This window comes from Caloenas nicobarica, chromosome 1, assembly GCF_036013445.1.
Source record: "Caloenas nicobarica isolate bCalNic1 chromosome 1, bCalNic1.hap1, whole genome shotgun sequence".
Taxonomy (NCBI): Eukaryota; Metazoa; Chordata; class Aves; order Columbiformes; family Columbidae; genus Caloenas; species Caloenas nicobarica.
The window spans coordinates 139100737-139126298 of record NC_088245.1 but is presented as its reverse complement, the minus strand read 5'-3'; the positions used below and the strand labels follow the sequence as shown (position 1 = coordinate 139126298).

Genomic DNA, 25562 nt, shown 5'->3' with positions numbered 1-25562 from the left:
TCCCCCAAGGGAGACTTAGAGTCTCTCCAGAGTTACCAAACTGAACCTCTCTTCCCCTCTGTGACTGTGGGAGAGGTGGTCCCTGCTCCAGAAGGGTCCTGTGCCTTTCTGTAAATGAAAAGAGCTGATGGTGCAACGTGAGGCTGGTCATTGGGCTAAGTCTGATGAGATCCTTAAGATCCTTCTCTGGGCTTCTTGCCCTATCTTCTCGCTGGAGGAAAGGGTAGAGGCCTCCTTGTGTGGCTGGGGCTGGCTTTGTGCTCTTTGGCTGTAGGGGCGTGATGTCAATCTGAGAGCAGCTCTTCAGGCAACTCAGAGCATTGCTCCTTGGAGCCATCTGACAGCAGGCCAGCCCGTGTGGCAGTGTCTGAAGGGAGAAGCGACTGGCCCCGTGCGAGGAAGCATTCAGCAACCTAATGTGCTGTTGAAAACGTCTGTGTGTCCTCATTGGCCCATGCAGCCAAGAGTCGTGTGAGGAACCTCAGTGAACATGGTCGGATGGAGCACTGTCGTTTGGATCCCGTATCCAACTTTTGCGGCCAGTTGAGGTGCTTGTGCTCTGGAGCCTGTTGCTGTGACAGGCTGGGCCTACCTTGAAGGGCTCAGCCAGGTAGCTACACTGTGGAATCTGAAGGCTGCTGCCAGTGACTGGGGACTCCTTCTTTGTTTCCAAGATCAGCGGTTTTCCACAGTTTTGTGTTGCCCTGAGGGAAATAGCGTTTAGTCCTGCTGAAGCAGCTGCCTTGATGCAGCCAAAACCTCCCAGCAGTTCAGGCATTCAAGAGAAATATTTTTAATTGAGTACTGGGGCACATGCAGGTGGTTTTTTGGTGGTGCTTGCTATGCTGCTTCTGGTTTGTTTTTGTAGCATGATGCTCTCTTTGTCATGCGTATGGATCAGTTTGCTGGGTCAGATGTATCTGGGAGTGTTTGAGAGTTGTGTAGTGTCTGTAGGTATGATCTATGCCTGCCTGCTTCCACCTTCCTCCTGGGGTTAATGCTTCCCTCAGCAAGGGTACAAGAAAGGACAGTTGTCTCAATCTCCTTAGTTCCTGTGTCCTGTAAAGCTCTCTAGAAATCTCTTCATTCCTGTGCTCTGTTAAGCTGTCAGCTGAGCTCTGAAGATGATGCCTCAGACTGTACATGCACTTAAACATCTGTTCTGCTTATCCTGTCCAGACCCCTATGGCATGCGTATCTATTGCAGATGGAGAGATTAACGTCTGCTGGTTTAAGTGGATGTAGGAACGGTCTCCTGCAGTCATTAGCTCAGCAGTGGAATTGCTTTGAAGCAGATTTAGTAGGTGAAGCTCAAGTCTGACTCCTGGATGTTGTTTCTGGCTTAATGGAAGAACTCAAGACCTTTTGGGTGAACTAGGTCTGGACTCCTGTTATATTCCTTCTCTGTAAAATGTGAAAGAGAGGCCCTCTGTAATTGGAGTGTTCCCCTTGATTTAATGAAATGCCACCTTCAGGGTTTGAAAAATGAAATAATCTCTGCTGGTTTTCTTGTGAAACTTTTTTTTTTTGTCTTAAAAATACCTCTGTGGTACATGATAGATCCAGTGGAGCACTTAAGACTAGGGGGTGGAGAGATGACTACCAAAGAGTTCCCCTGTGCCACAGCTTTGTGCCTTGACATTTGCTGAGGTAGTTCTCTCATAAGTGAATTCCGCACAGAAAGTTTAGTACATGTGTGTATATACCTATATACACCCAGTCTATATAGTAGGTTTGGTTTGAGAGAGTTTGCGGGTTGCTTGGTGCTAGATTGTGGGTTTGTGTTCAGAGGATTTAAGATCCTACGCCTGTGGACATCTGCATACCTGACTTGAACCATGTAAGCAACCTTGCCATCGGAGGCAAAGAATTTGCTCGAGAATCAGTGCACATGTGTTAGAAATGGTGGGTTTTTTTCCAATTCTGTCTTTGCATCTAGGTTTTGAAATGTCTTGAGTGATGCAAGGGCAGCAAAGAGTTGTAAAGCCTAGGATGAAATCTGAGATGTATGAAAAATTAATAACTCCTAATTTGTTGGCAAGCTGATTGTAATTTTGTTTGGCATATTGAATCCAAACTATGCAGCATGTAGATGCTTTAACGTCTTGTGTTACAGGAGTCTTGTCAAGTGTGCCTAATAATGGTAAACGAGTGTTGCTTTTTCTTTAGTTTCTGATAGATGAGTGTAATGTGTATTGACATAGTTTGGAGCCTGTGTGTCTTCCCGTCTTTACTAACGTAAAGGTAGAACTGTGTAGGTTTGATGAGTGGCCAAGTGTCTCCCAACTAAGGGAGAGTTCATTCTCTCTCTCTCTCCAAGCAACAGGGAGAGTTACTTGTATCCAAATAGCAAGAGCTGCTGATCCTGACACAGAGTGTGGCCCCAATGTGATAAACACTGAAAGAAGTAAATGCAGTTAGTATCTCCTTCAGCTTCTAAAGGCTTAGGATTGTGAGATGTTTATGCAAAACATGAGAAATTTGGGAACTTTTGCACACCTTTGCAGCATAATTTTGCAAAGTTTCCATAAAGGTCTTGACGTGCTTGTTGGTGAAGTGTGAGTCAGGGTCACAAGGGGCTGTCTGCTGCTTCTGGTCGGCTTTCTGGCTGAGGCACAGGACTGGCGTGGAAGGTATGTCGATGGGAAAACGTGGAGACATGAAAGGACAGTTTGGATTATTCAGGAAGATTGGAGAAGTCGCCTTGTGGGTGTGCTGGAGAGGTGATTGTAGCTATGATGGAGTGCGCATATACTACTTTTTGCTGCCTCTGGGCTCTCCATTTGTCACCGTGCATGCTTGCTTCACCCCAGCACTTGTAAAGGGGGCTTAGATAGGTTGTGGGCTGCCACCTGGAAGGAGGAAGCGTGCTTTAAACAGGTATAGAAATCTGACTGCCTCCTGAAATCAAAGCCTTGCTGCCTCAGTCCAGCCTTTTGTCCTCTTCATGCTCCCAAATATCTGAAAAGTTTTGCTCCCTGGCTGTCCATGGAGTCTGTTGTCTTCAACAGTCCAGTGGGCTCTAGAGAAGCTGGTGGCGAGAAGGGTGTTGAGACATCTTATCTTGCTCAGTGTTGCTTCTTGAAATAGATCAGGATTTTCCACAAGAAAATTGCAGATACCAATCTTTTTAATCCAAGGTGGAAGGTTTCAAATTCTAGGTATTTTCTGATGAGGCAGAGGGAGCTGCTATGTAACTATGAGGAAAACAGGCTTTCTAGGGGAGAAGGGAAGAAAACAATAGCTCAGCCACCCTTCTAGAGAACCATGTTTTTGCCAGCCAGGGTACAGACAGGATTTTCTACTCTCCTTGGCTCCAAATGCAGCAAAGAAGCTGAAAGTGCTGAGTTAGGTATTCCAATCCACCCTTGAGGGCCCTGGGTCCAGGAGGGTAAGCATATTTGGGAGTAGTTCCCCAAATTCATATTATAAGCAACCTATTAATAGGCTGGCTTGGTCCCACCCCTAGCACTTTGGCTGTAACTTTTCTTCTGGGAGACCTGACTGCCAAAATGAGCGTTCCCTTTGGCATCGATTCAGGAGCTTGAGGGGGAGGTAAAAATTAAATTGGAGTCCCAGTGAATGTGGTGCCAAGTCTCAGCTCACTGACTGCTCTGCTACTCCTGGTAGGAAGGGTTGCCATGCAAGGGGAATGCTTTATGGTGATATGTAGGGGTAAATAGCAGGGAACAGAGTAGATGCAAGAAAGGTCAAGCCTAGGAAAATATGAGAGAAGTTGGGTGAGGATGCTGGTGAGACTTTTGAAAGCAGCAACAAAGGGAACAAAGGTGGGGAAGAGTGACAGGAGAGAACTTTTCTGTTGAAAGGCTGATAGTTTTGTGAACTGAGGCTGGGATTTGCAGCTGAGGCTTAGGTTTGTCCCTGCAGATAGGGACACTGATGGCATCTGTCACCCACAGTTAAGTTCCTTCTGCATGGCTCAGAAACTATGTAGGAAGGATGTTGCAGGAAAAAAACCTTCCTTTTCTGTCACTAGGATGTTAAACATATTCCCTTCTTTACAGTGAATTATCTTTCCCCACCCTAGAGCTTTGGTAGTCTAGACAGCTCAAGAAAATGAGTGGCTTCAAACACATGTGGTAATTAATGATCTTACACACAGACTTAATGTTGGGCTCCCATATAGTCTTGGTTTTCTGAGGTTAGAAATGTCTGAGAGTGGGTCTTTTTCATCCCAGCAGTCGGGATATGAGGAGCAGGGCCATCACAGTTCATTATGTGGTGTTCCGTGCTTTCATTATGTGTTGGGCAGTATGAAGTACTGAGAGCTTTTCTGCCCTTCCTGGCACAGGCTTGCCTTAATGAACCAGCTGATTGGGGAGGCCTTTGGAATCAGGATACAGCTTTTGCAGATGGCTGTGAGCTGGTTGATGTTCTCTGCCCGCCTAATCAAGAGAAGCCTTAGTACTCAGAAATATCAGCTCTGTGTGGAAGAGGTCTGTTAGAACATTACCTGTACTCGTGTTATCCATCAGCTTTTGGACGAAAATTTGCTGAACTGGGATTTAAAAATACAGGAAGAGAGCAGCTGCTTCCTGAAAGCAGGCACCTGTCTCTGGGGAGCCTATACCTTCCCTGCAGGAACTATCCATCTCATATTGAGAAATCTCATGGCTTCTACATGCTCAGAAAACAAAGTAGATGTATATGTGTTTCATGGAAGGGAAAAACACTTGGCCTGCCTCCCAGCTGAACCAGAGGTGCCAGAGTAGCTGTTTCTTAGGTGGCGCTTGAGCCCTTACCTTTAATACACACCAGAGCTGAACCAGAATTGCGTGGTAGATGCTGATGCCGCTTTTGACCCAGCTGCTTTGGGTTGGCAGTCTTGTATCTGTTGATCCTGTTGCTTATAAAACAGGTCTCTAGGCTGTCAGTATTTACTGATCTAATCTAATCAGTGCTCTCTTGTCTGTGTCCCTTGGTGCCACTGGGGCTGTGTTCCCTTGTGAGGAAGCGTGTAGAGGGCTAAGGATTGGGAACAAACTTCTTCATACCCCAGTCTGCATTTGTAAACCTCACACCATCTGACCTTGCGACAATGGAGTGTTGCTCAAATATGCCTCCCCCTATCAAGGGTGAAATTTCTCTAATGAAGAACATCTGGTCAGCATTTGAACTGTACAGAGTTCTCTTACCTGGAGTTGTGTCAACACTTCTCTCTAGTTTATGCTGTCCTAAAATCTGCCTACCCCCCAAAAAGGCATATAGACACCTTCCTTTCTCTTTCTAGTGTGGTGAAATGTATCAGTTTAACCATGGGTTTAGGAAGCTGCATCTCTTGCCTGAGGGAAGAAGCGCTGAAATCTTGTGGTTTTCTGGTGAAGGCGCTTCATAACGCGTGTCTAATTGCATTGGTCATTCCCAGTGTGACTGATCCCATACACTTGTGTGCTATTTCTGTTTCCAGTCGGGCGGTCGGAAGCGGCACTGCAGAGCAAGCACTGGTGCACACTGAGCTGGAGGTGCTCAGGGCTTGTGCGCTTGCTCTTCCCTCTGCCCTGTGTGCAGTTTGTTTGGTCTGCGTTCCCAGTGAACAGACGAATTACGCTGACACCCCCCCTCTTTCTCCTTGAGGTTTCGTCAACCCTCACCGTCTTCCATAGTGATAAACACTGTGATGAAAGAGATTGAGCTGATGGGTTTTTAGCTTGTTCTGTAGCAAAACATCTTATTAACTGTCCTGCTGCCTTGATTACAGGAGCTTCCTAGACTAGCATGTTCCACAAACTAGCAACTTTGCAGAGCAGCTCTGTCGCCAGAGCCTGCATGGAGTGTGTGAAATTGGCCTCATTCCTGAATGCATTTTTTCTGCCCTGAAATATGTACAAGGCACCCTGATGAGCATTTGTGTGACTGTCCCTCCCCCCGCCCTGTCTATTACCAAACCTGATGAGCACCAGCCTTAGTCTCTCCTCCCAAGAAGTTCTGGGATAGCCGGCTAAATGGGTGTTAATTGCATCTGCAAGTGTGAAGCTCTTGAACAAGCTGAGCTGTCTGCTCCAGAGCAGCTTCTTTAGCACTGACTTAGAGGTGTTAGACTTGTGACCTCCAAGCCAATGTCTTTCCAGCAGCACTTCACATAACTGAGTGCTTACAAGCATCTTATTTGCAACTCATCATCTCTGCAGCTGGGCCGCTTCTCCACGCTCTCATTCCTGAGCTTGCAGAACTCTCTGCCCACAGTTGTGGGGCATGGGCAGTTGAGCATTAACACCCATTCAAACACCCCATGCCATGGAGAAGGGAAGGAGGCTATGACTTGGGACTGAACCAATAATGACTTAATGGCAAAAGACTTCCAGCTGCATTCTAGCCATTCTTGGTCACAGGCTATACCTTTCCCCCTCCCACCTGTGTCTGCTGCCTCATGTCCTCCGGTGCTGCAGAGAGCGGTTTGCCTGATTGCTCTTGCTGGGAGGGTACTGGTGGAACTGGAGAAGCGAATTTTCCGGTAGCCCCTGAAAAAATGTGCTGTTGCCTGCTGAGCAGGGAGCAGTCTCCTTTGATGCTCCAGATGAGTTATGAGGATGGTGCCTTGTTCTGTTTTATGAGGGTCTGTTTGACGGTGCATGGGGTGTGTTGGCAGCAGAGACCAGATAGGATGTCTTACTTGAGTGAGAGCAACACCTCATTAAGAGGATGTTTGTTTGTGACAGCAGTGAACAGCAGACACCAGGAGTGCCAGGTGCTTCTCATTAGAAGGGAGGGGAAAGTCTAGGATGGACTGTTGGTATCTCACTGCATGCACAGTTCATCTGGGAGTTTCTGATGTGGTAAAGCCTGGGAGTGCTCTGCTTTTTTGAAAGGAGCATGTTTTCCTACCCCCTTGCCTTTCTGCTTGTTCTTTTCAGGAGGTTTTATACATGGCTTTATATGTAGAGCAGCTCTTCATTTTGATAAAAGATGACAGAGCTCAGGGAACTGAAGTGCCCACAGTCATCTTTCTACCCAGCCCTCCTTGCCTATTTGATGTTTGATTACCCCCCACTGCCCCTTTTGTACACACTGCCTCTCCTCTCCTTTTCACCAGGAGCGTGGAATTGAGTGTAGTAGATCACAGCCTAGGTACCAGTCGTATTGTGCTCCTGCAAATGCACCAGGCTGTGATGGCAAGTGGTGCAGGGTGGTGGTTGTACCCTGGAGCAGTCTCACATTTTTTGAATACTTAATACTTTAAAAAGTTTACAAGCCTACTTGTAAGTGAAGGGCCTGCTGTCAATTATTAATCCCCCTGGTTAGTACAGTATTACTTGCTCCCTGGCAGGGAGCTGCTAGGCTTCATCCCTCTGAAAGAGATGGTGTGGAGGAAATGCCATTGGTTTTATCTGCAGGGATTTCCCTTCTTTTTGGGTTGTCTTTCAAAATCAACACTGCCCAGAAGTCCAAGAACAGCATGCACTCCAGCCTACCCTGTACTTAAGGGGTTTGTCATGTAATTTCTTTTCTTCTGCTGTCAGTGCCCTGCAAATCACCTGTGTGTACCACCCACAGAGACAGATGGTCTCCCTAAGCTGCAGAACAAATTTTGTGGCTGTGAAGATACTTTTATCTTCAAATGCTCCAAAACAAAAAAAAAAAAAATCCACCCCCTCAACCTTTGACATCCATTTCTTGTGGTGAATGATGAAATACAAATATTCTGCAAAGGAGTGAGCTGTGTGCCTTTTGGGGGACAGGAGGAGGAGCGTCACTTTTTGTTAAAAGTGCAAGAAATGGTTCTTGTACAGCACAACCAAGTAATATGTCCAAGAAAAGTGACCCTGTGCTGAATGAGTAAGGAAGAGTTAATAGGGAGCTGTGTGGTAGTAAAAGAATCCCCCTCTCCTCCTCTAACTGAAGGCAGTATTTTTGCTTATAACTTGATTTCCCCCTCCAGCTCTCTCTTTACATGAACCTCTGTGCTTAAGTTCGCCTCGTGCAGTTTAGTTCGAGTGGAGACCTTGGCCAATGCTTTGGGAAGAGCTATTCACCAGCAAAATAAGCTCCAGGCACAGCAGTAAGGACCTTAACAGTGGTATGGGGGGTGCTGACTCTGGCTCGTGCTCCCAAAAGTCCTGGCAGAAGGTCATTTACATCCTTGTTGGGGCTGGATTTTTGACACTCAGCTCAGAACCATGGACGGCTTCCCTGCGGCAACCCAGCGTTGTTTGTAGGGTTTCTGGGTGCTGGCCATAAGATGAGGCGGCTCTTGCTTGTGCAAAGCTTGCTAGGGTGGAGCTGCGTGGGGGATGCCCTGCGGTGGAGGGGTGCTGTGCAGGGAAGGCTGGGCTGTGTTTTAAGCAAGCCGATATTCCTCTGTGTGCAAGGGTCTGCTAGCAGGTAGCATTGGTGCTGCCTCTTCAGGCCCGGCTGTGTAGGCTTGCAGGGAAATAATGCTCCGAGGTGTTGTGAGAGAAATCCTAGAAGAAGTAGAAGCTGCTGTGTTGACTCAAATGGTGAGCTTCATTCAAAGTCTGGCCGTGTTAATCCCGTCCCCCACTGGGGGATCAAGTAAGAGCTGGTTGTCTTTCCTGAGAGAACACCCTACCAGGCTGCTGTTGGAACAAGAGCTGAATACTGACGTTTCATGGCAGCAGCATCTAAATGTAAAGTTCTGTTACAGCACCGAAGTTTTGCTGCCAGAATCTTTGAATACATTTTGTTGTTTCCTTGGCATTAAAGTTGCATTTCTTAGCTTTCATTAAAAAAAAAAAAAAAAACCAAAGCAAACAACAGCAACAAAAAACCCTCACAAAAAACCCACAAAAAAAAACCAACCAACATCCCCCCAACAACAACAAAAAAGCCAAACAAAAAACACCCTTAGTTGCTTCATAACCATTTATGTAACTTGAAGAATTCCATGTCTGAAGACTCTGGCCTTATTTGATGCTTGGTTAAGCTTTAAATTATCTTTTGAAAAGGTAGACTCTTATAAACTTCTTGCCATACCTGCCAGTTTCTGCATATTTTTTTTTCCTTTTGAGGCTCAGACTAATCAAAGGCACAGCACGCATTTTTATGTTGGGAAGAGGAAATGCATTGCTGTCACGTATTACGCTGCTCCCAGGGACTCTGGAAGTGGTAATCCAGAGTACCATGTATTGCTGGCTGTGGCAAGGTTCCTAAGCGCTTGAGTGGGGCACCAGCTCGAGTTGGAGGCTCGTGGGTGCGCTGTAGCTCAGGGCTGGGGCAGTTTGTATTTAATTCCTTCCATGTCTGCATTAAGTGCCTGTCAGACTCTTGCATGCAGGGGAAGCTCTTGGTCTTGCTCCAGACTCCGGTGTTCAGAAGGTAAAGCACACCTTGGTGTTGTCCTGTCCACCCTGACTTGTGTGGAACTCTTTGAATCCTAAATGTAACCTGCAATGTGTAGAAATCTTTGAAAGAGATTAAACCTCCCTCATAAATACTCAGTACACCCTTCAGTTACATAAATGCTTGATCATAGTTCCAGTTTGCTTCTTAAAATAATGCTTGGTCCTGTCAACAATCTGGTTCTCTCTCACCCCTTCCAAAGAAATCTTGTCTGGTTGCACAGGGATCTGAATGGTGGAACTGGTAATTTATATCTCTGTATTATCTATATAGCTTTTTAGTTAGTTTATCTTTCTTCCTGGATTATTTTACCCAGCTCAAATTCTGCAAACTTCTAAACTGTCCTTCTGCTGCTTGAGGTGTACAAAGGTGACAAGGCAGAAGGCAAGAGGCAGGACTGCTGCCTCTTGTGGCAGTGATGGTTTCATTGAAAGCGGTCCTGCTACATGTATGAAGACGTAGGTTGCACACGTGCATCCCAACAGTCTGCCTGCAGAGCAGGAGCAGTCAGTCCTTGGTGGTGGGTGGCTCTGTCTGCAAAGGTCTGCTCCTCTGCTGAGCTTGGGGAAAGGAGAACATCAAGTCCTTGCTGCTTCTCCCCTACCCAGCAGGCCTACAGGGGGCCAGCGGTGGCTCAAACACGAGGGACAAGTCTCATGTTCCAGGCCACATCCTTTAAGGTGCAGAGCTGGACGTGATGTACTCTGTGGCAGCTTATTGTTGTGGGCTTGGTGTAGAGTCAGATTGCCAGCAGTGAGATGGGACTATAAATTGTTACCCTGAACTATGTGGGTCTCCTTCCACGGGGCTCATTGGCTTCAATAGTCTGCTCAGCTATGGAGATCTTAACTGCAAGATTGACTTCAGCAGTGTCTCTGGCTCTTGCAAATCAGTCGCAGGTCTACGTAGAGCTGAGTGAGGACAAGTGGAGCTTGCTTGGGCTGCTGGCAGCTGGGTGCAACACCCGCGAGGTGCCCAGGGAAGCCGGCTTGTCCCTGCTCTGTTGGCACCTGTGTCTCTCTGGTGTGCCTTATCTGCCACGCTGTGCGAGTTTGTGGGGACAGCTTCACAGCAGCTTCCTCTTATCATCTTTTCACTTCAGTTGTCGCCTTTGTGCTCTTCTCTCACTGCCCTCCTTCCCAACCCGTCAATTTGCTCAGTAGGAAGCCTTTCACAGCTTTGGTTTTGCTTCAGTATGAGCAGACAGTAGTAGATTTTTTTTTTTTTTTTTCCCTCCTAAATAAGCAAATTAGTATTCTCACTAGTTCCCTTAAGGACACCCCACTGCTTTGCAAAACCATGGCACGCAGGCAGACTGCTTGGTGTGCTGTCAGTGTGCTTGGAAAACCCATTTCTGAGCTCTAGCACATGGATCCAGCTGCTCTCCATGTCTGATTCAAGTATGCCTGGTTCCTGAGGGCGCTGGGTTGAGCTTGTGGCGTAGGTGTCCAGCCAGGCGTTGGTTCGGTTCGCTGCGGGTGTCTGGGACGTGGTTTGCTCTCATCTCTTTTTTTCCTCTGCTGTTGCAGCAGACCCTGGGGCAGTGAGATGCTGGTAGCAAGGGCTAGCTCTCTGCTTGATGAGAAGGTAGCGCCTTCGCCTGTTTGAATGTGTTATGCATGATCAAAGGGAAGTGGATGTCTCTAGTTCGAGAGCTGTTGGGGCATCTGCTTGTGGTTATTGGTGTCTGAGGGACTGGTTGAAATCCAACCCAAGCTGTTAGTGCCTGAAAGCTGCTGTTGTCTACTGGCTAATCCGTGAGCTGTACCATTTGGATTTAGTGGTTCTGCTGGGTGAGTGCTTGAAAGCACCCCCCACACACACGCTGTTCGTCTTGGAGAGACGGTCTTGGCGTAGGAGGATGCGAGTGGTTTGCTTTGGAGCCTGCTCTCCTGGCAGCTGGCTTCCTCAGCCTTCTGGGGCAGAGGTTTGTCATGCCGCACACTCAGGCTTTCACAAGCTGCTCTTTCAGATGCAGCCCCTGAAGCTGCTCCTGTTGTACCCGTCCCCATGGATGGGCTGAGGCAATCGGTGCAACGTACCTTTGCCGCACGCTGACAAACTCCCCTTTGCTGCTCTATGTGGGGGTGGAAGACAGCTTTTGGCTACCTAGGCTGACCCTTGGCAATAAGACATCCTAGAATTCCATTCGGTGAACCTGGGAAGCAGCTTAGGCTCAGGAGCAGCTTAAGTTTTTCCTTTCTTGTGAAAAGAGTCCCACACCTCCCACAGAAAGCTCCTCCAGTGCTCCAGGTCCTCCATTGTTTCTAAAACTCTCTTTAGGCTTTTGCAGCTTATTTCTTATTTCATTTTTCTATCTGCTGAATATAATGCTGGAGGTAACAAGTTTCCCTATGATCTTTGTCTCCCTTGGCACTGTATACTGTGAAATGAGATGTTTACTGTGTCACTGAGGAGAAGTGTGCTGTCACAGCATCCAACCTGAACACAGTGACTGTATTTTTCTGGTAGATTGTATTATTTGGTATTTTGTACCAGTCTTTGAGAGGATTGTGCCCTCTTCCTCCTCCTCCTTCTCACTATATGTTACCACTAGTATCCTGGGTTTTTGTCCTGGCTAATTATACCAGGTGCCACCTTGAGCTGTTGGAATTGGAAGCAAGGGCAGTGCGGCTGTTGGGAAAGCATTCATCAAAATGTGAAGTTCTACCAATAAAGGTGACTGGGAAAAACATCCAGCCCACATGCTGGTACCCTGAAGACCGATTAACTTCATGAAGTATCAGGATGTAAAGTTTCTCACAAGGAGAATTGCAATGGGAACATGCCTGTGGGTTTACTGTGTTTTTATAGCTGCTTGCTAGAACTTATAACTCTGTACATCTGTAGCAGCATCTTCTTAGTACTGCCCTGGGAATACTTTTATAGGGTTCTTCAGGGAGGCTTAAATAAGTAGCTTGTTTGGATCATGTGACATAAAGGAGCGGGGTTTTTTTTTTGTTTTTCTCCCCCCTGCCCCCAAAGTTTGGTCATACCCTTCTGTAAAACTGTCTTTTTCAAAAGCTCCCATTTCCATATTCACAGCTTACCTTCCAAATAAAAAGATTAGAACATAACAGTGATATTAGTAGTAGACTTCCGGGGGTCCTTTTTTTGTCCATACTGGAGGGTTTTGGCTAGGCTGCTATTGAGGAAGACAAACAAACAACAACAACAAAACCTGAAAATGAATCCTACTTTCCCTCGTCATTCAAAAAATCTGTACATTGAAATCCCTTCTGTGTCAGGTGTGACCTACTATGTTGCTCAGCTGGTGTGTTGATTCTGTTTCTTTGTCCCACCAAACATGAGACCTCGTGTAGAGTGTACGTGTATTGGAGAGCACCATGTCTTGGACTATGCAGGACAGAAAAGGGTAGATCTGCAGCTAGAAACTGAGCTGGTGCTTTCCTTAAGCTTACATTCATGTGACAGTTGTTCAGATGTCCAGTGCTGGGGGAGATGGACACACAGTTAAAATCCTGTTTATTTATTTATTTTTAAAAGATTGGGAGGGGAGAGAACAGATGGGGACTGGTTGCTGCAAAACCGTGGCACAAACTGTGTATTTGGGCTCCGTATAAATTGCGCCGTTAATAGATGTACGTTCGCTTCCTTGGGGGCAGCAGTCGTGCTGCCACCACAGTGACAACCTGTTAACTGTGCTGAGCTTTCCTTCCCTGTTAAAGGCTTGACCTTGCAAATTCTCTTCCCTGCCTGACCAAATGCCAGAAGACAGGTATCTAAAACAAACTTGCTGCATCCCGGTTGCCTGGTGCCTGTTCCAGGGAGGGCGAGGATTGCACTTGGCTGCCTTAGCAGACTAGGGACTTCAGTTGTAGTTGTCTGACAAGAAAATGTGGTTTTTCTGTTCCTAGAGGTTGCAGCCTTGTTCCCTTGACTCTACCAAGCTGAAATGCTGTTGTAGTTACGACGATCAAAAGGCATTTTTCTGCTCTGCTTGCTGGAGAGGACAGAACTGTAGCTAAGGCATTGGTGCTACTGCAAAGCGCTCCTGCATGGCCTTGGTCCCCTCGGGAGCCTTGCTTCAAGGTGCTGCTTGGGGAGGACAGTGAGTACCAAATCCCTCATGCCCTGCCAGCTCATGAGAGGCAGCCCCTGATGTGGCCGTGCTGCCCCGGGTGCATCTGCCAGGGCAGCCTGTGGTGGCCTCGCCACTATCTATGGTAGGCATGGTGGGGTGGCAAGTCTGTGTAGAGGATGGTAGAAATACCTTCTGTAAGAGTTTCCATCGGGGTGTTGCTGGTGTGGGAAGTGCTTTAATTCTGCATTTCAGATGGGTATTTCCAGTTTTGTTTCTGAGGCTTCAGTCCTGGTGACTGTGCTTTGGAAGAGCAATCAAGTGTGGCAAAGAACCAGGAACTTGAGCCCCAGCTCTGGGCCCAGCAAAAGAGTATGTGAAGGAAAGGAGTTTTCCAGGAGGCAGATGTGATTGTAGGGTGCTTCTCGGAAGGAGCAGAAGTTTTCTGAGGCTGTTGGGTGTGAGCTGACAGCACGGCTAGAGAGCAAGAAGTGCTCTGGATGAGCAGCTCAGTGTTCCAGGAGACCTCAGAACCTCTTGCAGAAGATACAGTTGATGCAGTTGTAGGCTGGAGACAGCCAGTAAGGAAAAATCAGCTCTGCGTGGAAGGTTGCATTGTGCAGTCCTTGCTCAGCTTCTGTTTGAGGTGCCAAAGCTTCCCAGTTGGCTGTGGCATGTATTTTGTGTGCCTAGAGACCTCGGCTTGTTTTGATGCTGTGTCTGTTTTGGGGAACATAAAAAAAGTTGTTTGGAGGAGAAGAGTCTGTGTTGGGAACCGTTTGATTAAATAACCCCAGACTTCCTCAGCCCTCAATTAGCACAGGGCTGATCAGGCCTATCTGGCCATCCCTGTGGATTTTAGGTGTGTGGCTCACCCTGAACTCTGCTGCAGGATTTGCATCCGTAGCGAGGTAAGGAAGTAAGTGCTGTGGTAGCAAACGGCTCAGCTCTTTCTGGATGTATATTTAATCTCTATCTGTTGCAAAAGCATGAGGCACTCCTCTGCCTCTGATGATCGGCAGTGTCTAGCTGGTGGTTGGTATAGTGCCATGACAGGCTACTTTTCTAGCTTAGCAGGAAAGCACAAAACTACTAAACCAACCCATGTGAATGACTCACAGCTGGGTTTGACCCTAGTGTGTCCAATGGCGACTCTGGCTGTAGAGTTGTGGCTTCAATTTTTTTTTTTCCTCCTTATTTTCTTTTTCACTAACCCTTCCTCACCACTTTAGAAGACTCAAAACTCTCTTACTAGAAACCAGCACGGCCCAAAGCCAGTATTTGGATAATATAAACACACTACTTGTGCTTTGCTTCAGTATAGCACTGGCTTGTTTTCCTGGAATTCTTCTAAAAAAGCCATATGTTGGTATAGCTATGTTACAGAAGGCAAATACAAAGCCCAAATAGCCTCTGAGCTGCCAAGTGTGGCAAGACTCAAATCAAAATTCCATGTACCACCAAGTATCCAGGCGAAATTGTTCCTGACTTACCTTTTGAGAGAAAAAATTGGCAATAGTTGCTGCCTTTGTGTCACATAGTCCCCTCGTCCACTTCCTTGGATGCCCTCTAAAAGTTAATTCATTACTGTTTGTAAAGGATTCTCTGTTTCTTTGCTGCCAAATGCCACTGAGGTACCCTGTGCTTCTGTTGGGTCTGCTTGTTTGCTTTCCCTCTTGGCAGCATGCTGTGACATGGCCTTCTTCAGGGTAGTAGTAATAATAATTAAAAAAAAAAGCAACCTTCCAACTACACAAAATGCAAAGTACCGAAACGCAGAACCTTACTGTTTGCAAGGAAAACTTGGTTTCTAGTAGGCCACTGGCCTGTGCATGAGGCTTTTTCTCATATCATAGGTTTTGAGTCAGAACTGTTGTATGAAAATGCTCTTTGTGTCCTGATATGCTCTTCTGTTTTCTGGTAGTTTGTTACAATGCTTGGAGTACATTGAGCTGCCAGACCTTCTTCATAGAATTGTGAGGACGATCCTCACTCTGACCTTCTCCAAACACGCAATTAAGTACTGAGACTTTCTGTTCGTTTTCTTCCTGCCCCTCCCCATTCTTTCAAAATCCTACACGCCAAGGAAAGCCTCGGTTTGCTGAAGTGGGGGGTGAATGAACGCAGTGACCGACGTGGTGCTGAACCCCTCCAGAGATGCGGCTGCGAGGAAGCAGCCTCCGAACAACGCGGGCCCCGGGACGGCCGCCAGCTCCCATCCCCATTGGAGCTGGCATCTGGGTGGGGAGATTTGCTGCAGCCTCTTCACCTTCCTCACAAGGCAGGAGAGGGTCTACCCTGCAGTGGAAAGTCCCAAAAAAACCCTGGATTTCTGTCGGGAGCCTGCAGGCTTCCTTAGCGTTTTTGCTTTGCTCCTCAGAGCTGCTCCGGATGCTTATTTGCTTGTGGTTACCCCCCATCCCTGCACATGGCGTTGCACAAGTGCGGTGGGTCCCTTTCTGCCGTGTTTGGGACGGCTGTGCCGGTTTCAGATGGGGTTCTTGTTGGTTTGTAGCTCCCGCATGGGGCAGGGCTGGCTGTCCTGCACTGTGCAGGGTGAGGCTTCCCCTTGATGTGGGTGAAGAGGTTGAGCAACACAGCCCAGAAGGCTCTGATTCAGCCTTCTCCTCACTCTTGCTAATTATTGTGACCCTTCTAATTTTCTTGTTTGGAGAATCTTCTCTTTAATTCTCTCTTTTTTTTTTCCTTTTTTTTTTTTCCCTCCTTCTTCTCTAAAAGATAATTTGAAGAGTCAGAGTACAGATGTCTTCCTAACCTAACATGTTTACACTCGACTACATGGGAGACAAAAATGGGAAACTGATGTTTAATTACAGTTCTCTCCCTAGAGGGCAGACCCTCTGTGTGATTGGGGTATCTCATATGTGGGACTGAGCCTGTACTGGATTTGCATCAGCAAAAAATACCTAGGCTTTAATTTTTGAGTCAATGGCGGTTGCTTATTGCAATGTAAAAGCTTTATTGCGTTTGGATTGTGGGTGCGCGTGCCAATGAATTGGTGGGATAGGTTACTTAGTGAGGGGATGGAAGGGTTAATGGGTGGGGAAAGCTGGCATCCTGATGATAACATGCTCTGTGGGGTCCAGGGAAAATGTGTATGTATCAAAATAAATTATTCTATCCTGTCATGCATTGTGTTTTGTCCTAATAGAGCTAGTTGGTCAATGAAGCAGCTCCCAAACATTTCCCACTGCTGCAATGGAAGTCCCAATGCTGTCTGAAATGAGTGCAGTGGATTAGCAGAGTATAACTGATTTTTATCTTCTTGTTTTTAATTGGTCCTAGTTTTCCAAATGTATTTTGAGATGAAACTCTGTGGAGTTTTACCTTTCTGGGAAGCAGACATGGAAAAACTTAGTCATGTTTGAATGCAGTCAGAAGGGGAATATATGCTGCTGCCGCATGGCTTCTTTTATGAAATTTTTATTTTAAGCTGCAGCAAATTCAGAGTAGAAATCAGAACTTTGGCAGGGAGAAAGAAACCGGCTTTCCCTTGTTCTGTGTCAGTGGCTACGTGTGTGTAGCAGTGGGTCAGTCTGTACTACTTCATTAAAGGAAAATTATTTCCTTGATTAAATAGTGGCTTTTTATTACATATCAGTAGCTGAGTGCTTAAAGGGAGTTGCTTTTAACAAACCTGATATGAGGAAATATGAAGGACTGGCACCTGAAAGGTAAAGCTTCTTTGAGATGCTATTGCTGGATGCAAAAGACCTCACCAAACAGTCCTAAAGATGGAAATTGCTTCGAAAGCTAAATTAATCATCTTCAGGACGTACAACTAATGAATTATGTTGTGCCAGACAATAATACTGACTGATGAAGGTACGTGGTGAACAAGTCTGGGTTTGGTTTTTTTTCACAGAATCTTGTGAATGGGCTGGCATCTGTGCTTAAATCACTGATCAGTGGAAGGAGGGGGCAGCTGGAGAATGATGGTGTCCGAGAGAGTGTATGTGTTTAAATTACTGGGGTGTGATGCAGAAGTTTAATATTGGCACAAGGCACGGGAAAATTTAAATTGCTCCTCTGGGAGTGTGCACTGATTCAGTGGTAGTGCTGAGAATTGAATTTAGGTCTTAATTGGTTTATGTCGTCTTTTCCCACGTTACCATCCTTGTAGTGTTTTCTTCCTATGTTGTAACATGTGTGAGAATACTCGATTGCTTTCCTTAGGAGAAGCTTTGTTGGTAAGTGTGAACTTTACAATTAACTGGCAACAAATGTGTTGGCAGTTCCCTTATAATTTTTATGGATTCAAAATGAAATTAAGTTTGGGTTCTTGGCAAATTCCCGCTGGCTGAATCGACTATCTTGGTGCTTTTCTGAGAATACTACTGTCGGCTGGACATGGAGCTGGAGCAACGTGGAGAGATCCATGTCCTAGATCCTCTGTGTGTATTGTCATTTCTAAACACCATAGCTCTGGTTTGTTTTGAAATACTGTCTTCTTTCTTGGTAGCAGTGCCTACGGATATGTTTCTGTTGTCAAAGTGATTGCAAAGGAAGATACCTCTGGGTTGAGCCTTTCCTGTTGCTGGCACGTGTGGTGTTTTGCTCCCATGTGTCGTCACTTTATGTAGAGGCATCCCTTCAAAGGGACAGAGGGAGTGTCACTGCTCCTGATTCTGTCCCTGCCTGGGATTTAACAAGCAATACTGAGGTAATCCCTCCTCTGGCAGCGATCTTATCTTGCTGTGAAAGCTGAAGAGGTTGGTTTCTTGTCAGTGCTGGGACAGAGGAGATCTGAGGAGCTGCTGCGAGGTGTGGCTGAAAATGACTCAAAGGGGAAAGCATCCATCCTGAGCTGGTCCCTCCATCAAGGCCGGCCAGCTGCAGCAAAACCAGCGTGGTGCTCTGATCTTCAGCCTGGGCAAGGTCTCTGCATCGCATTTACCCTACCTACCAGCTTGAGGCAGCCTGAGCTCTTGTTCTGTTCTTTCCCATACTTCAGGCAGCCTAGTGCTTTGGTTTATGTGCTGCCCTTGTAGGGATTTCCTGTCCTTCCCCTATTTGAGGTGAGGGCAGAGACATTTATCTTGCATCTCAAATGAAATTTCAGGTCCTAGGGAGAGTAATTAACATTCTGCGTATTCTGTGGGCATGACAACCCTGTTCCAAATAATGTGTCTATTTATTTTTTAAATTTTATTTATTTATTTATTTAAAGGAAACAATAGAACTTGTTGCATTTTTGGGAGTTTGGTCTTAGTTTTTTTCTTTCTTTTTTTTTTCTTCCTCCCCCCTCCCCACCCCAGCATCCAGCGAGCTGCACTGGTGGTTCTGGAAAATTACTACAGAGATTTCACAGTCTACAACCCGGCTTTGTTAACAGCCTCCAAATCCCGTGCAGCCAAGCATATGGCTGGACTGAAAGTCTACAATGTGGATGGTAGGTGAGGTGAAATGTAGTCTCTGAGACTGGGTGGGATGGGGAAGGGCTGGGTTGGCTTTATGCTTTGTTATGCACACATTCTCACCTTTTTGCTTTGCCAAATCCTTGTCTCTTGCTGGAAATCTTCCTAACAGTGCTGAGTTTACCGGTTCCAGATGACTTTACAGATGTGTTTAGCCCACAATAAGGCTTTTGTCTTTGCCAGGTGAAACGGCCAAGTTTTGGATCAGGCTTAATTATTATGTGGCTTGTCAAGCACTTTTTGTCACCACTACTTGTTTTAGGCAGTCCCTGCGTTTTGTCGCCATTGGGCCATCTCCTTGCTTGTGCTAGTACAATAAATACAAATTTTAACCTAAATGAGCTCCTCAGTCGTTTCCCATGCCACTTCCACAGGCAGCCTTCCAGAAAGTGAAGGAGGTTGATACCAATGTGGGAAGAAGCAGCAGCCTTAGCAGTAAATTATGCATGGCCCTGCTCCCAAGTCATGGTGATGCTAAGCAGTTTGTGAAAATTCAGCAACAGATAACTACTCCCCTTGAGCTTTACCATTCTGTAAACCAGTTTGAAACTTTTGGACTTTAAACAGGCCTGTGGGAGGATGGCCGGGTGAATCCCTGTGGACACTCAGAGCAGTAAAAACTGGACTTAATCATTTGACACTCTTAAACCCTATCAGTGAAAGCTAGGCTTGATAAGCAGCCATTACAGCCTTTATAGAAGTGTGTGTTCCCTTGATGGAAGAGTTGAAGTTGCGTGGGGAAGATTTAATAGCGCAGGATGGCTGAAGTCCTGTCGCAAGATGTGGTAAGGCACATTCTGCTCATGAATTTGTTAGTATTGGAAGGCTTTGAGAGCTGGAAGGGAGAAGGGACTGAAGTGACTCAGCTGAGCAAGGTGGCTCTGTGTGCAGGGTGTGAACTGAAATACAAAGAATATCTGTCACATGGAAAAACACAAGACATGACTATTTTGCCTTCAGTAAAGTTCCAGTGCCTTATAGGTGGTGGTTTTTTGTTTGTTAATTTTTGGTGAGTTTAGAAATTTCAAAGACCTTACGGTAAACGTTTCCCAAACCTGATGCAGCACTCCTGAGCCCCTAAAATTAATTGGATATTTAGATCCTTACAGTGAGATGTCCCCATCCTGACAGAGGAAGGGGGGAGCAGGGTGAAGTGAGAGGGGCAGGCATGCCCATTCTGTATCCCCTGTTGCCTGGAGTGAAGAAGCTCTCAGGTGGGAGTGAACAAGTTGGGTTGGAGAGAGGAGGCAAACAAGACCCACTCAACTTCTGTAGAGGCGAAGCCTCTAATTGCAGCTGCTCACTCTGAATGAAGCCTGGTGTGTGGAAAGTGAGGGCTTCCCGATCCCGCAGGTGTCTGTCCACCATTCAAACCCAGCGGCCCGCCAGGCTGGCTGCAGGACGTGCCGTTCCGGTTACTGGCTGGCTTGTCTTCTCCTGCGCTGCAGCATCTCTTCAGAAGGTGTCAGGGTCTCTGTTCCTGCAGCATCTGCTGGGACACTGGGACTTGCAAGCCTGGAGGAAAATCTTCCAGTCTGGTAGTGTTAGTAGCTTAGGAGCTGCTAGCTCACAAAACTTTATTGGAAGAGAAGGGACGAGAAGCATGCTCCATATGTGGCTGGCAGGCCTTTCCAAATGTCAAGCTCATGAGTTTGCCAGGGCCCAAAAACTCATGCCGTCCCTTCTGAGGCACTTATGAGTTCCTGGGCGGTTGTGGAAATCTCAGGCTTAGAGGCATGTCCTTAAGATTCCTGTCCATTTTGCAAAGCAGAGCATAGTTCTGGCTGCAGCTTACCTTGGCATCCTGACAGTCTCTTACACTGTTCATGTGAAAAGAGAGTAACGCTATTAAGGCAGCCTAATTTGTTGGCAGCTTTTGTATTTGATAGTGGAGCAGCCAGGAAGGAAAAACATCATGCTGTAATCTCTGTTATATAGAGTGGGTAGGCTCACCTTCAAAACTAGGATTTTCATCGCCAGGCATAGTCAATGAGGCAAATTGCTAAACCAAATTTGGGAGTGAGTGTCTCCCTTGAGTCATATCTTCCATTTCAGAGCTGTGAAACAAAGTCTGAAGTGTTTAGGCTTTTAAGAAGCTGTCTGTGTGAATGCTCGTCCTTCCCACTGCCAAGCTTTAAGCTTCTGTCTTGGAATCTGGTTTGTGCTTTTTAGGAAAAAATTAACAAGTTGCCCTTGCGTGAGCAGAACAATTCTAAGCATGTCTGTGCAATTGGTTGGCCTTAACTACTGCCGGTTGAGAGTGTGGGCTTTCAGAGCAGTTAGTCAGAAAAGCAGCTCATGGTGGCTTGGAGGCAGTCCAAGGCTTCTCCTTTTTCCCTCTGGGTAGACCCTACTCTATCTAGGTAGAAGGGTTGATAGACTCTTCTGGGGCAACATTTTCTTCCTCTGTCTGCCTGAACAGCCAGACCTGTGAGCTTCATGGTGGAGCTGCAGAACCTACTACTGTATTTTAAGGTCACTAATTAAGGTCTTGTAGTAGACAGCTCTGTCACTTGGCCGGGTGTTACAGAGCAGATCGCAGCTTTGCTGTAGCTGTTAACAGCAACAGAAGCTGTAATGGCAGGTGCTGTTCAGAGTGCCATGAGAAGCTGCTACGCTTATAGACCCCAGTGTACCCTATCGCAGGATTGCTGCTCTGACAGCATTTGCCCTTCTGGAAAACCCTGTGCTTCGTCTAAAGGTGACCCTGCTGCCTCTGCCTCCTGTTTTTCCTCCCTGCACGTAGCTGCCTGGAGTTTGGCTTTTGTTCATTCATCTCCATGTCTCATGATGTTCTTGTGTTTGTCTTTCTCCTCTTTCCAACTCCTCACTTCTTGTGCTCACACACTGTCTTGTTGCTGAAATGTGATGTGTTCCAGCTGCCCTTGCCTTCAAACTGAAAACATATATAATGGGTGGTAAGTTGCATCTTTGGCATGTGCACCTCACCTCTGCCTTTGTGTATGTTGCGTGAGATCCTTCATCCCAACTAACTTTCCTCCTCCACGTGCCAAAGCCCCTTCTCTAAGCCTGTGCTGCCTCGCAGGGTTTCTACCAGAGCTCCTGAGGACTGGGGAAGGGTTTATAGATTTGGCTGGGACAGCTGGAGCCACAGAGCACTTGTGACAGGTGCTGTGGGGTGCTGGTCTGTCCCAGCCCCAGCCCTGTGGCAGTAACACCACCTTTCTCATCTCCTTTTTGCTCGTCCTCGCCTCCCGAAGGCCCAGGTAACAACGCGTCGGGGCAGTCCCGTGCCATGATTGCAGCCGCGGCACGTCGCAGGGACTCCAGTCACAACGAGCTCTACTACGAAGAGGCCGACCATGAGCGCCGAGTGAAAAAACGCCGTGCAAGGTAAAGCCACCCTGTCCCGGGTGTGAGGCTCGGTGGCAGGGGGCTTGCTGAGCCTGGTGAGAGGTGGGGGACCCATGATTGAGGGCTGGGGGTTGGCTGTAAACCTGTCACAGCAAAGAAGCACCTGAAACCCAGATGCATAAGGGACGGCAACAACTTACAATTGGAATTATCTGAAGAACGTGCATAAAGCAGAGCTTATGTATAGTATGCAGATAAGCTAATGCAATGTCATGGATTAGGGAACAGTCCGGTGCTTGACAAATCTGTAGTTACTCGCTGTGGGAAATCCCATTATTTCCCCCTATGCCCAGGCTGGTCATCTCAGCTCAAGTAATCCAGGGACAGGATCAGTGGAGCACTTGGTGTTGCTTGTTCATGGGCGAGGAGAATATTTGTGTTTGCAGACTACTAACAGGGGCAGTTTGACTGCCCTTTTCAATGACTTGAGGAGGAAAGACCACAAGCGGTTGCATTTTATCTTGGACCGTAGGTATGTTTTCTGCCAATTGCGCTAGGTTGCAGAGTTGATGCTTTGTTGAGGTGACCCGAGATAGTGCCTCTATTTGCTCTGGAGCTTAATGACTGTTTGTAGTTACCATACTTAACAGTTTGAGGCAAGTTGCTTACGGACAGGCACCCCTGAACTGAGCTGTGTTTGGAAAGAATGTGCTGTAACTGGAGGGAGCTGGCTTGTTTTATGTTTCGTTTTGGCAGTTTGTATTTCATTGGGAAAGTGCTGGCACAGTGTGTCTCCTCAGCCTGCTTCTGTCTGACCTGTGCTCTATGTCAGCTCTATTTTGGGGTCTCTTCCAGCCTTGGAGCAATAGGAACTTAAACTTTCCTTTCAGTGCAGCACAGCATCCTAACTCGGGCACATCTCCGTTGCATGCTGATTTTGATTAGAACGGCTGCTTAGTCAGGGGAAAGCCATCAGTCACTAGAAGATTAGGCCAGATATTTTGAAGGAGGAAGGTCAGAGCTGCAACAAAAAGACATGAGGAGATTAGAAATTCATTTCCAGCCCCCATCTCCTCCAGGTCAAATTAAACAAAATGGGCAGGGGTCAAGGCCTCTCGTTCTGTTTGTCATATGTCATCTGAATGCAGTGTGCCATACCTCTGCTTGTCTCCAGTTCCACTGGCTTTAAGATGCTTTGGATATTGAGAGCAGTGTGGAGAGTAGTTGATGACTTGAGTGGAAATCTAGTGTGAAACAAGTCCCGTCTGGAGCAGCAAAAGGGTTTTTTGTTGGGTGACCGTTTCGTTATCGTTGCTTTTTCCTCACTAAATGCAGCGTAGACCTTCGCTTGTTAATTAGTACTGGGCTAACTCGCAAGTGTCATATCCTTCTGTTTGCATTTTTATGATGTTGTCTTGGTGTTTGCTCACCTGTGCCAACATGGGAATGGTTTGCAGGGAGTGTCTCTAGCTGCAGTGTTAGGAGTGAAGACGGGAGCCCTGTCACTCTTCAGTGGAGGGATGCAGAGCGATCAGTTGGCAGCACAAGTTCTGTACCCAGCTGGTGTAAATCCGAGCAGACAGCAGCTTGTGAGCACAGAGTCTCAGAGCAATCTGTGTCCTGGTCATGGTTGTTTATAGCCAGCCTTTCCTGACTCCTTGCCTGTCCTTATGCTTTACGCTGCAGTACTGTGTGCTGGAACCGTTGTTTGCAAAGGCATGCACTGAAGGCAAGGGCAGCTGTGTCTTGTTTGGGTCATGTAGCTGATGTTCATGCTGTGTTGGCAGAAACAAGTATGACACTTGGGCTTTTGAAGTGTTAATCCTGGTTTATGACCCTCGGTTGCTGGATGGCTTGGGCAAGGGAAAAAAAGCTGCTGTTTACCCCTCTGACTATCAGCAGAGAAGATTTTCTGTAATTTGTCTGATGGCAGGCAGTGACTCAGTGGCAGAGATGGGAATAGGAGCTTGTAAATCCTGACTCTCAGGCTTTGCCTTAACCACAGACCCATCTTACCCCTCTTGTTATGACTCTTGCTGTCCTGTTTTTCCTTCTGCAGGCTTGTGGTCGCAGTAGAGGAGGCTTTCACTCACATCAAACGCCTTCAGGCAGAGGAACAGCAGAAAGCTCCAGGGGAGACAATGGACCCTCGAGAAGCAGCCCAGGCAATCTTCCCCTCCATGGCAAGAGCTCTGCAGAAGTACCTTCGCACCACCCGCCAGCAGCAGTACCACAGCATGGAGAGCATCTTGCAACACTTGTCCTTCTGCATCACCAATAACATGACACCAAAGGTAACACTTTCTCTAATGTTGATGCAGTAAGGAGGGAGAAAGGGATGGCACATCTGTGTGTGCATGCAGAACTGAAAACAGTCAAGGGAGGTGAGTGGAGGTTTTCATAGTTCCTGTCTGTGATATGATCAGTGCATTGCAGGTGGCATCAGATCTTAAAGGGAAGTAATGTTTCGTCTACAGCATCTTCTGTCTCTTTTTTTTTTCTGAAAGTGCCTATGAAATAATTCTTCTCATATCCAGTTCTGCAAAGGAAGAACCAAAGAAGTGTTCAAGGTGGTGGCCTTGAGTCAAGGGGAATTCTCCCAGCTGGCTCATGGTAGCAGCATGATCCAGGTGGCAACCTGCGAAGGACCACTTTTTTTTTTTGGTTCCCTCTGCAGTGTTCCATTTTGGACTGCTTCTAATTATTGTCTAAATCCCTGTCTGTCTGACAGTGTTTCTAATTCATGGGCTGCTTGGTCAGACATCACTTTGCTGCTTTGCCCCCCGTGACTGTTGACTTGTAGACACATGGAGGGACTGAAAGATGAGAGAAACAGGTCACATGATCCCCTTCCCACTCTCCACCTTCCCCTCTAAGAACACCCCACAATCCTTGAGAAGGGTTAGAAATATGAGAATTTACTCCTGAGCACTTACCCAGGACTTACTATGCTAAGAGTAGAAATGCTGTCAAGAGATGGGGTTGAGCACCCTCCCATTGGGATCTACCTGGGACCTTGCCCAGGGATGCAAGGAGGAGTTCTGCTGCCATTAGGATTGCAAAGGAGACTTGAAAATACAAATGATGTCAAACAGTGTTCCATGTTCTGCTTTCAGTTTTGCAGCCTCAGTCAGGCTGCAAACATGGAAACCTCTGCTTTCCACCTTAGCTTGGCCTGAAGAATGGAGGGCCAGCTATCCCATCTGCTTGTTTGGGATGGGTTATGCAGCTGGTAGGGGAGAAATGACCTCTACTTTACTGAACTGCTGCTGGGTAGCAGTCTTGACAGCAAGAAGCTGGGGCTGTAACTTTGCAGGCTTCCTGGGATGGACTCAGAGGATCTCCTGGTGGTTGTCTCTGCTCCTGGGGTCTGAAAAGCTGGGAGGGACTGGGGAGAGGATGTCTGCTGAAGTGTGGAAGCTGAAACAATTTGCAGTGTGGCAAGCCTG

At 47.0% G+C, this 25562-nt stretch overlaps 1 protein-coding gene across 3 annotated transcripts in view; it reads left to right on the top strand.

The window, feature by feature from the left end:
* VANGL1 (VANGL planar cell polarity protein 1) overlaps positions 1 to 25562 on the top strand; it is a 45878-nt gene that overhangs the window by 14112 nt on the left and 6204 nt on the right. For all 3 annotated transcript variants that reach the window (XM_065653969.1, XM_065653959.1, XM_065653951.1), the window contains exons 5-7: positions 18640 to 18773; positions 22020 to 22152; positions 24173 to 24407. In XM_065653969.1, the coding sequence (XP_065510041.1) occupies positions 18640 to 18773; positions 22020 to 22152; positions 24173 to 24407 (502 nt within the window). The remainder of the gene's footprint in view (positions 1 to 18639; positions 18774 to 22019; positions 22153 to 24172; positions 24408 to 25562) is intronic.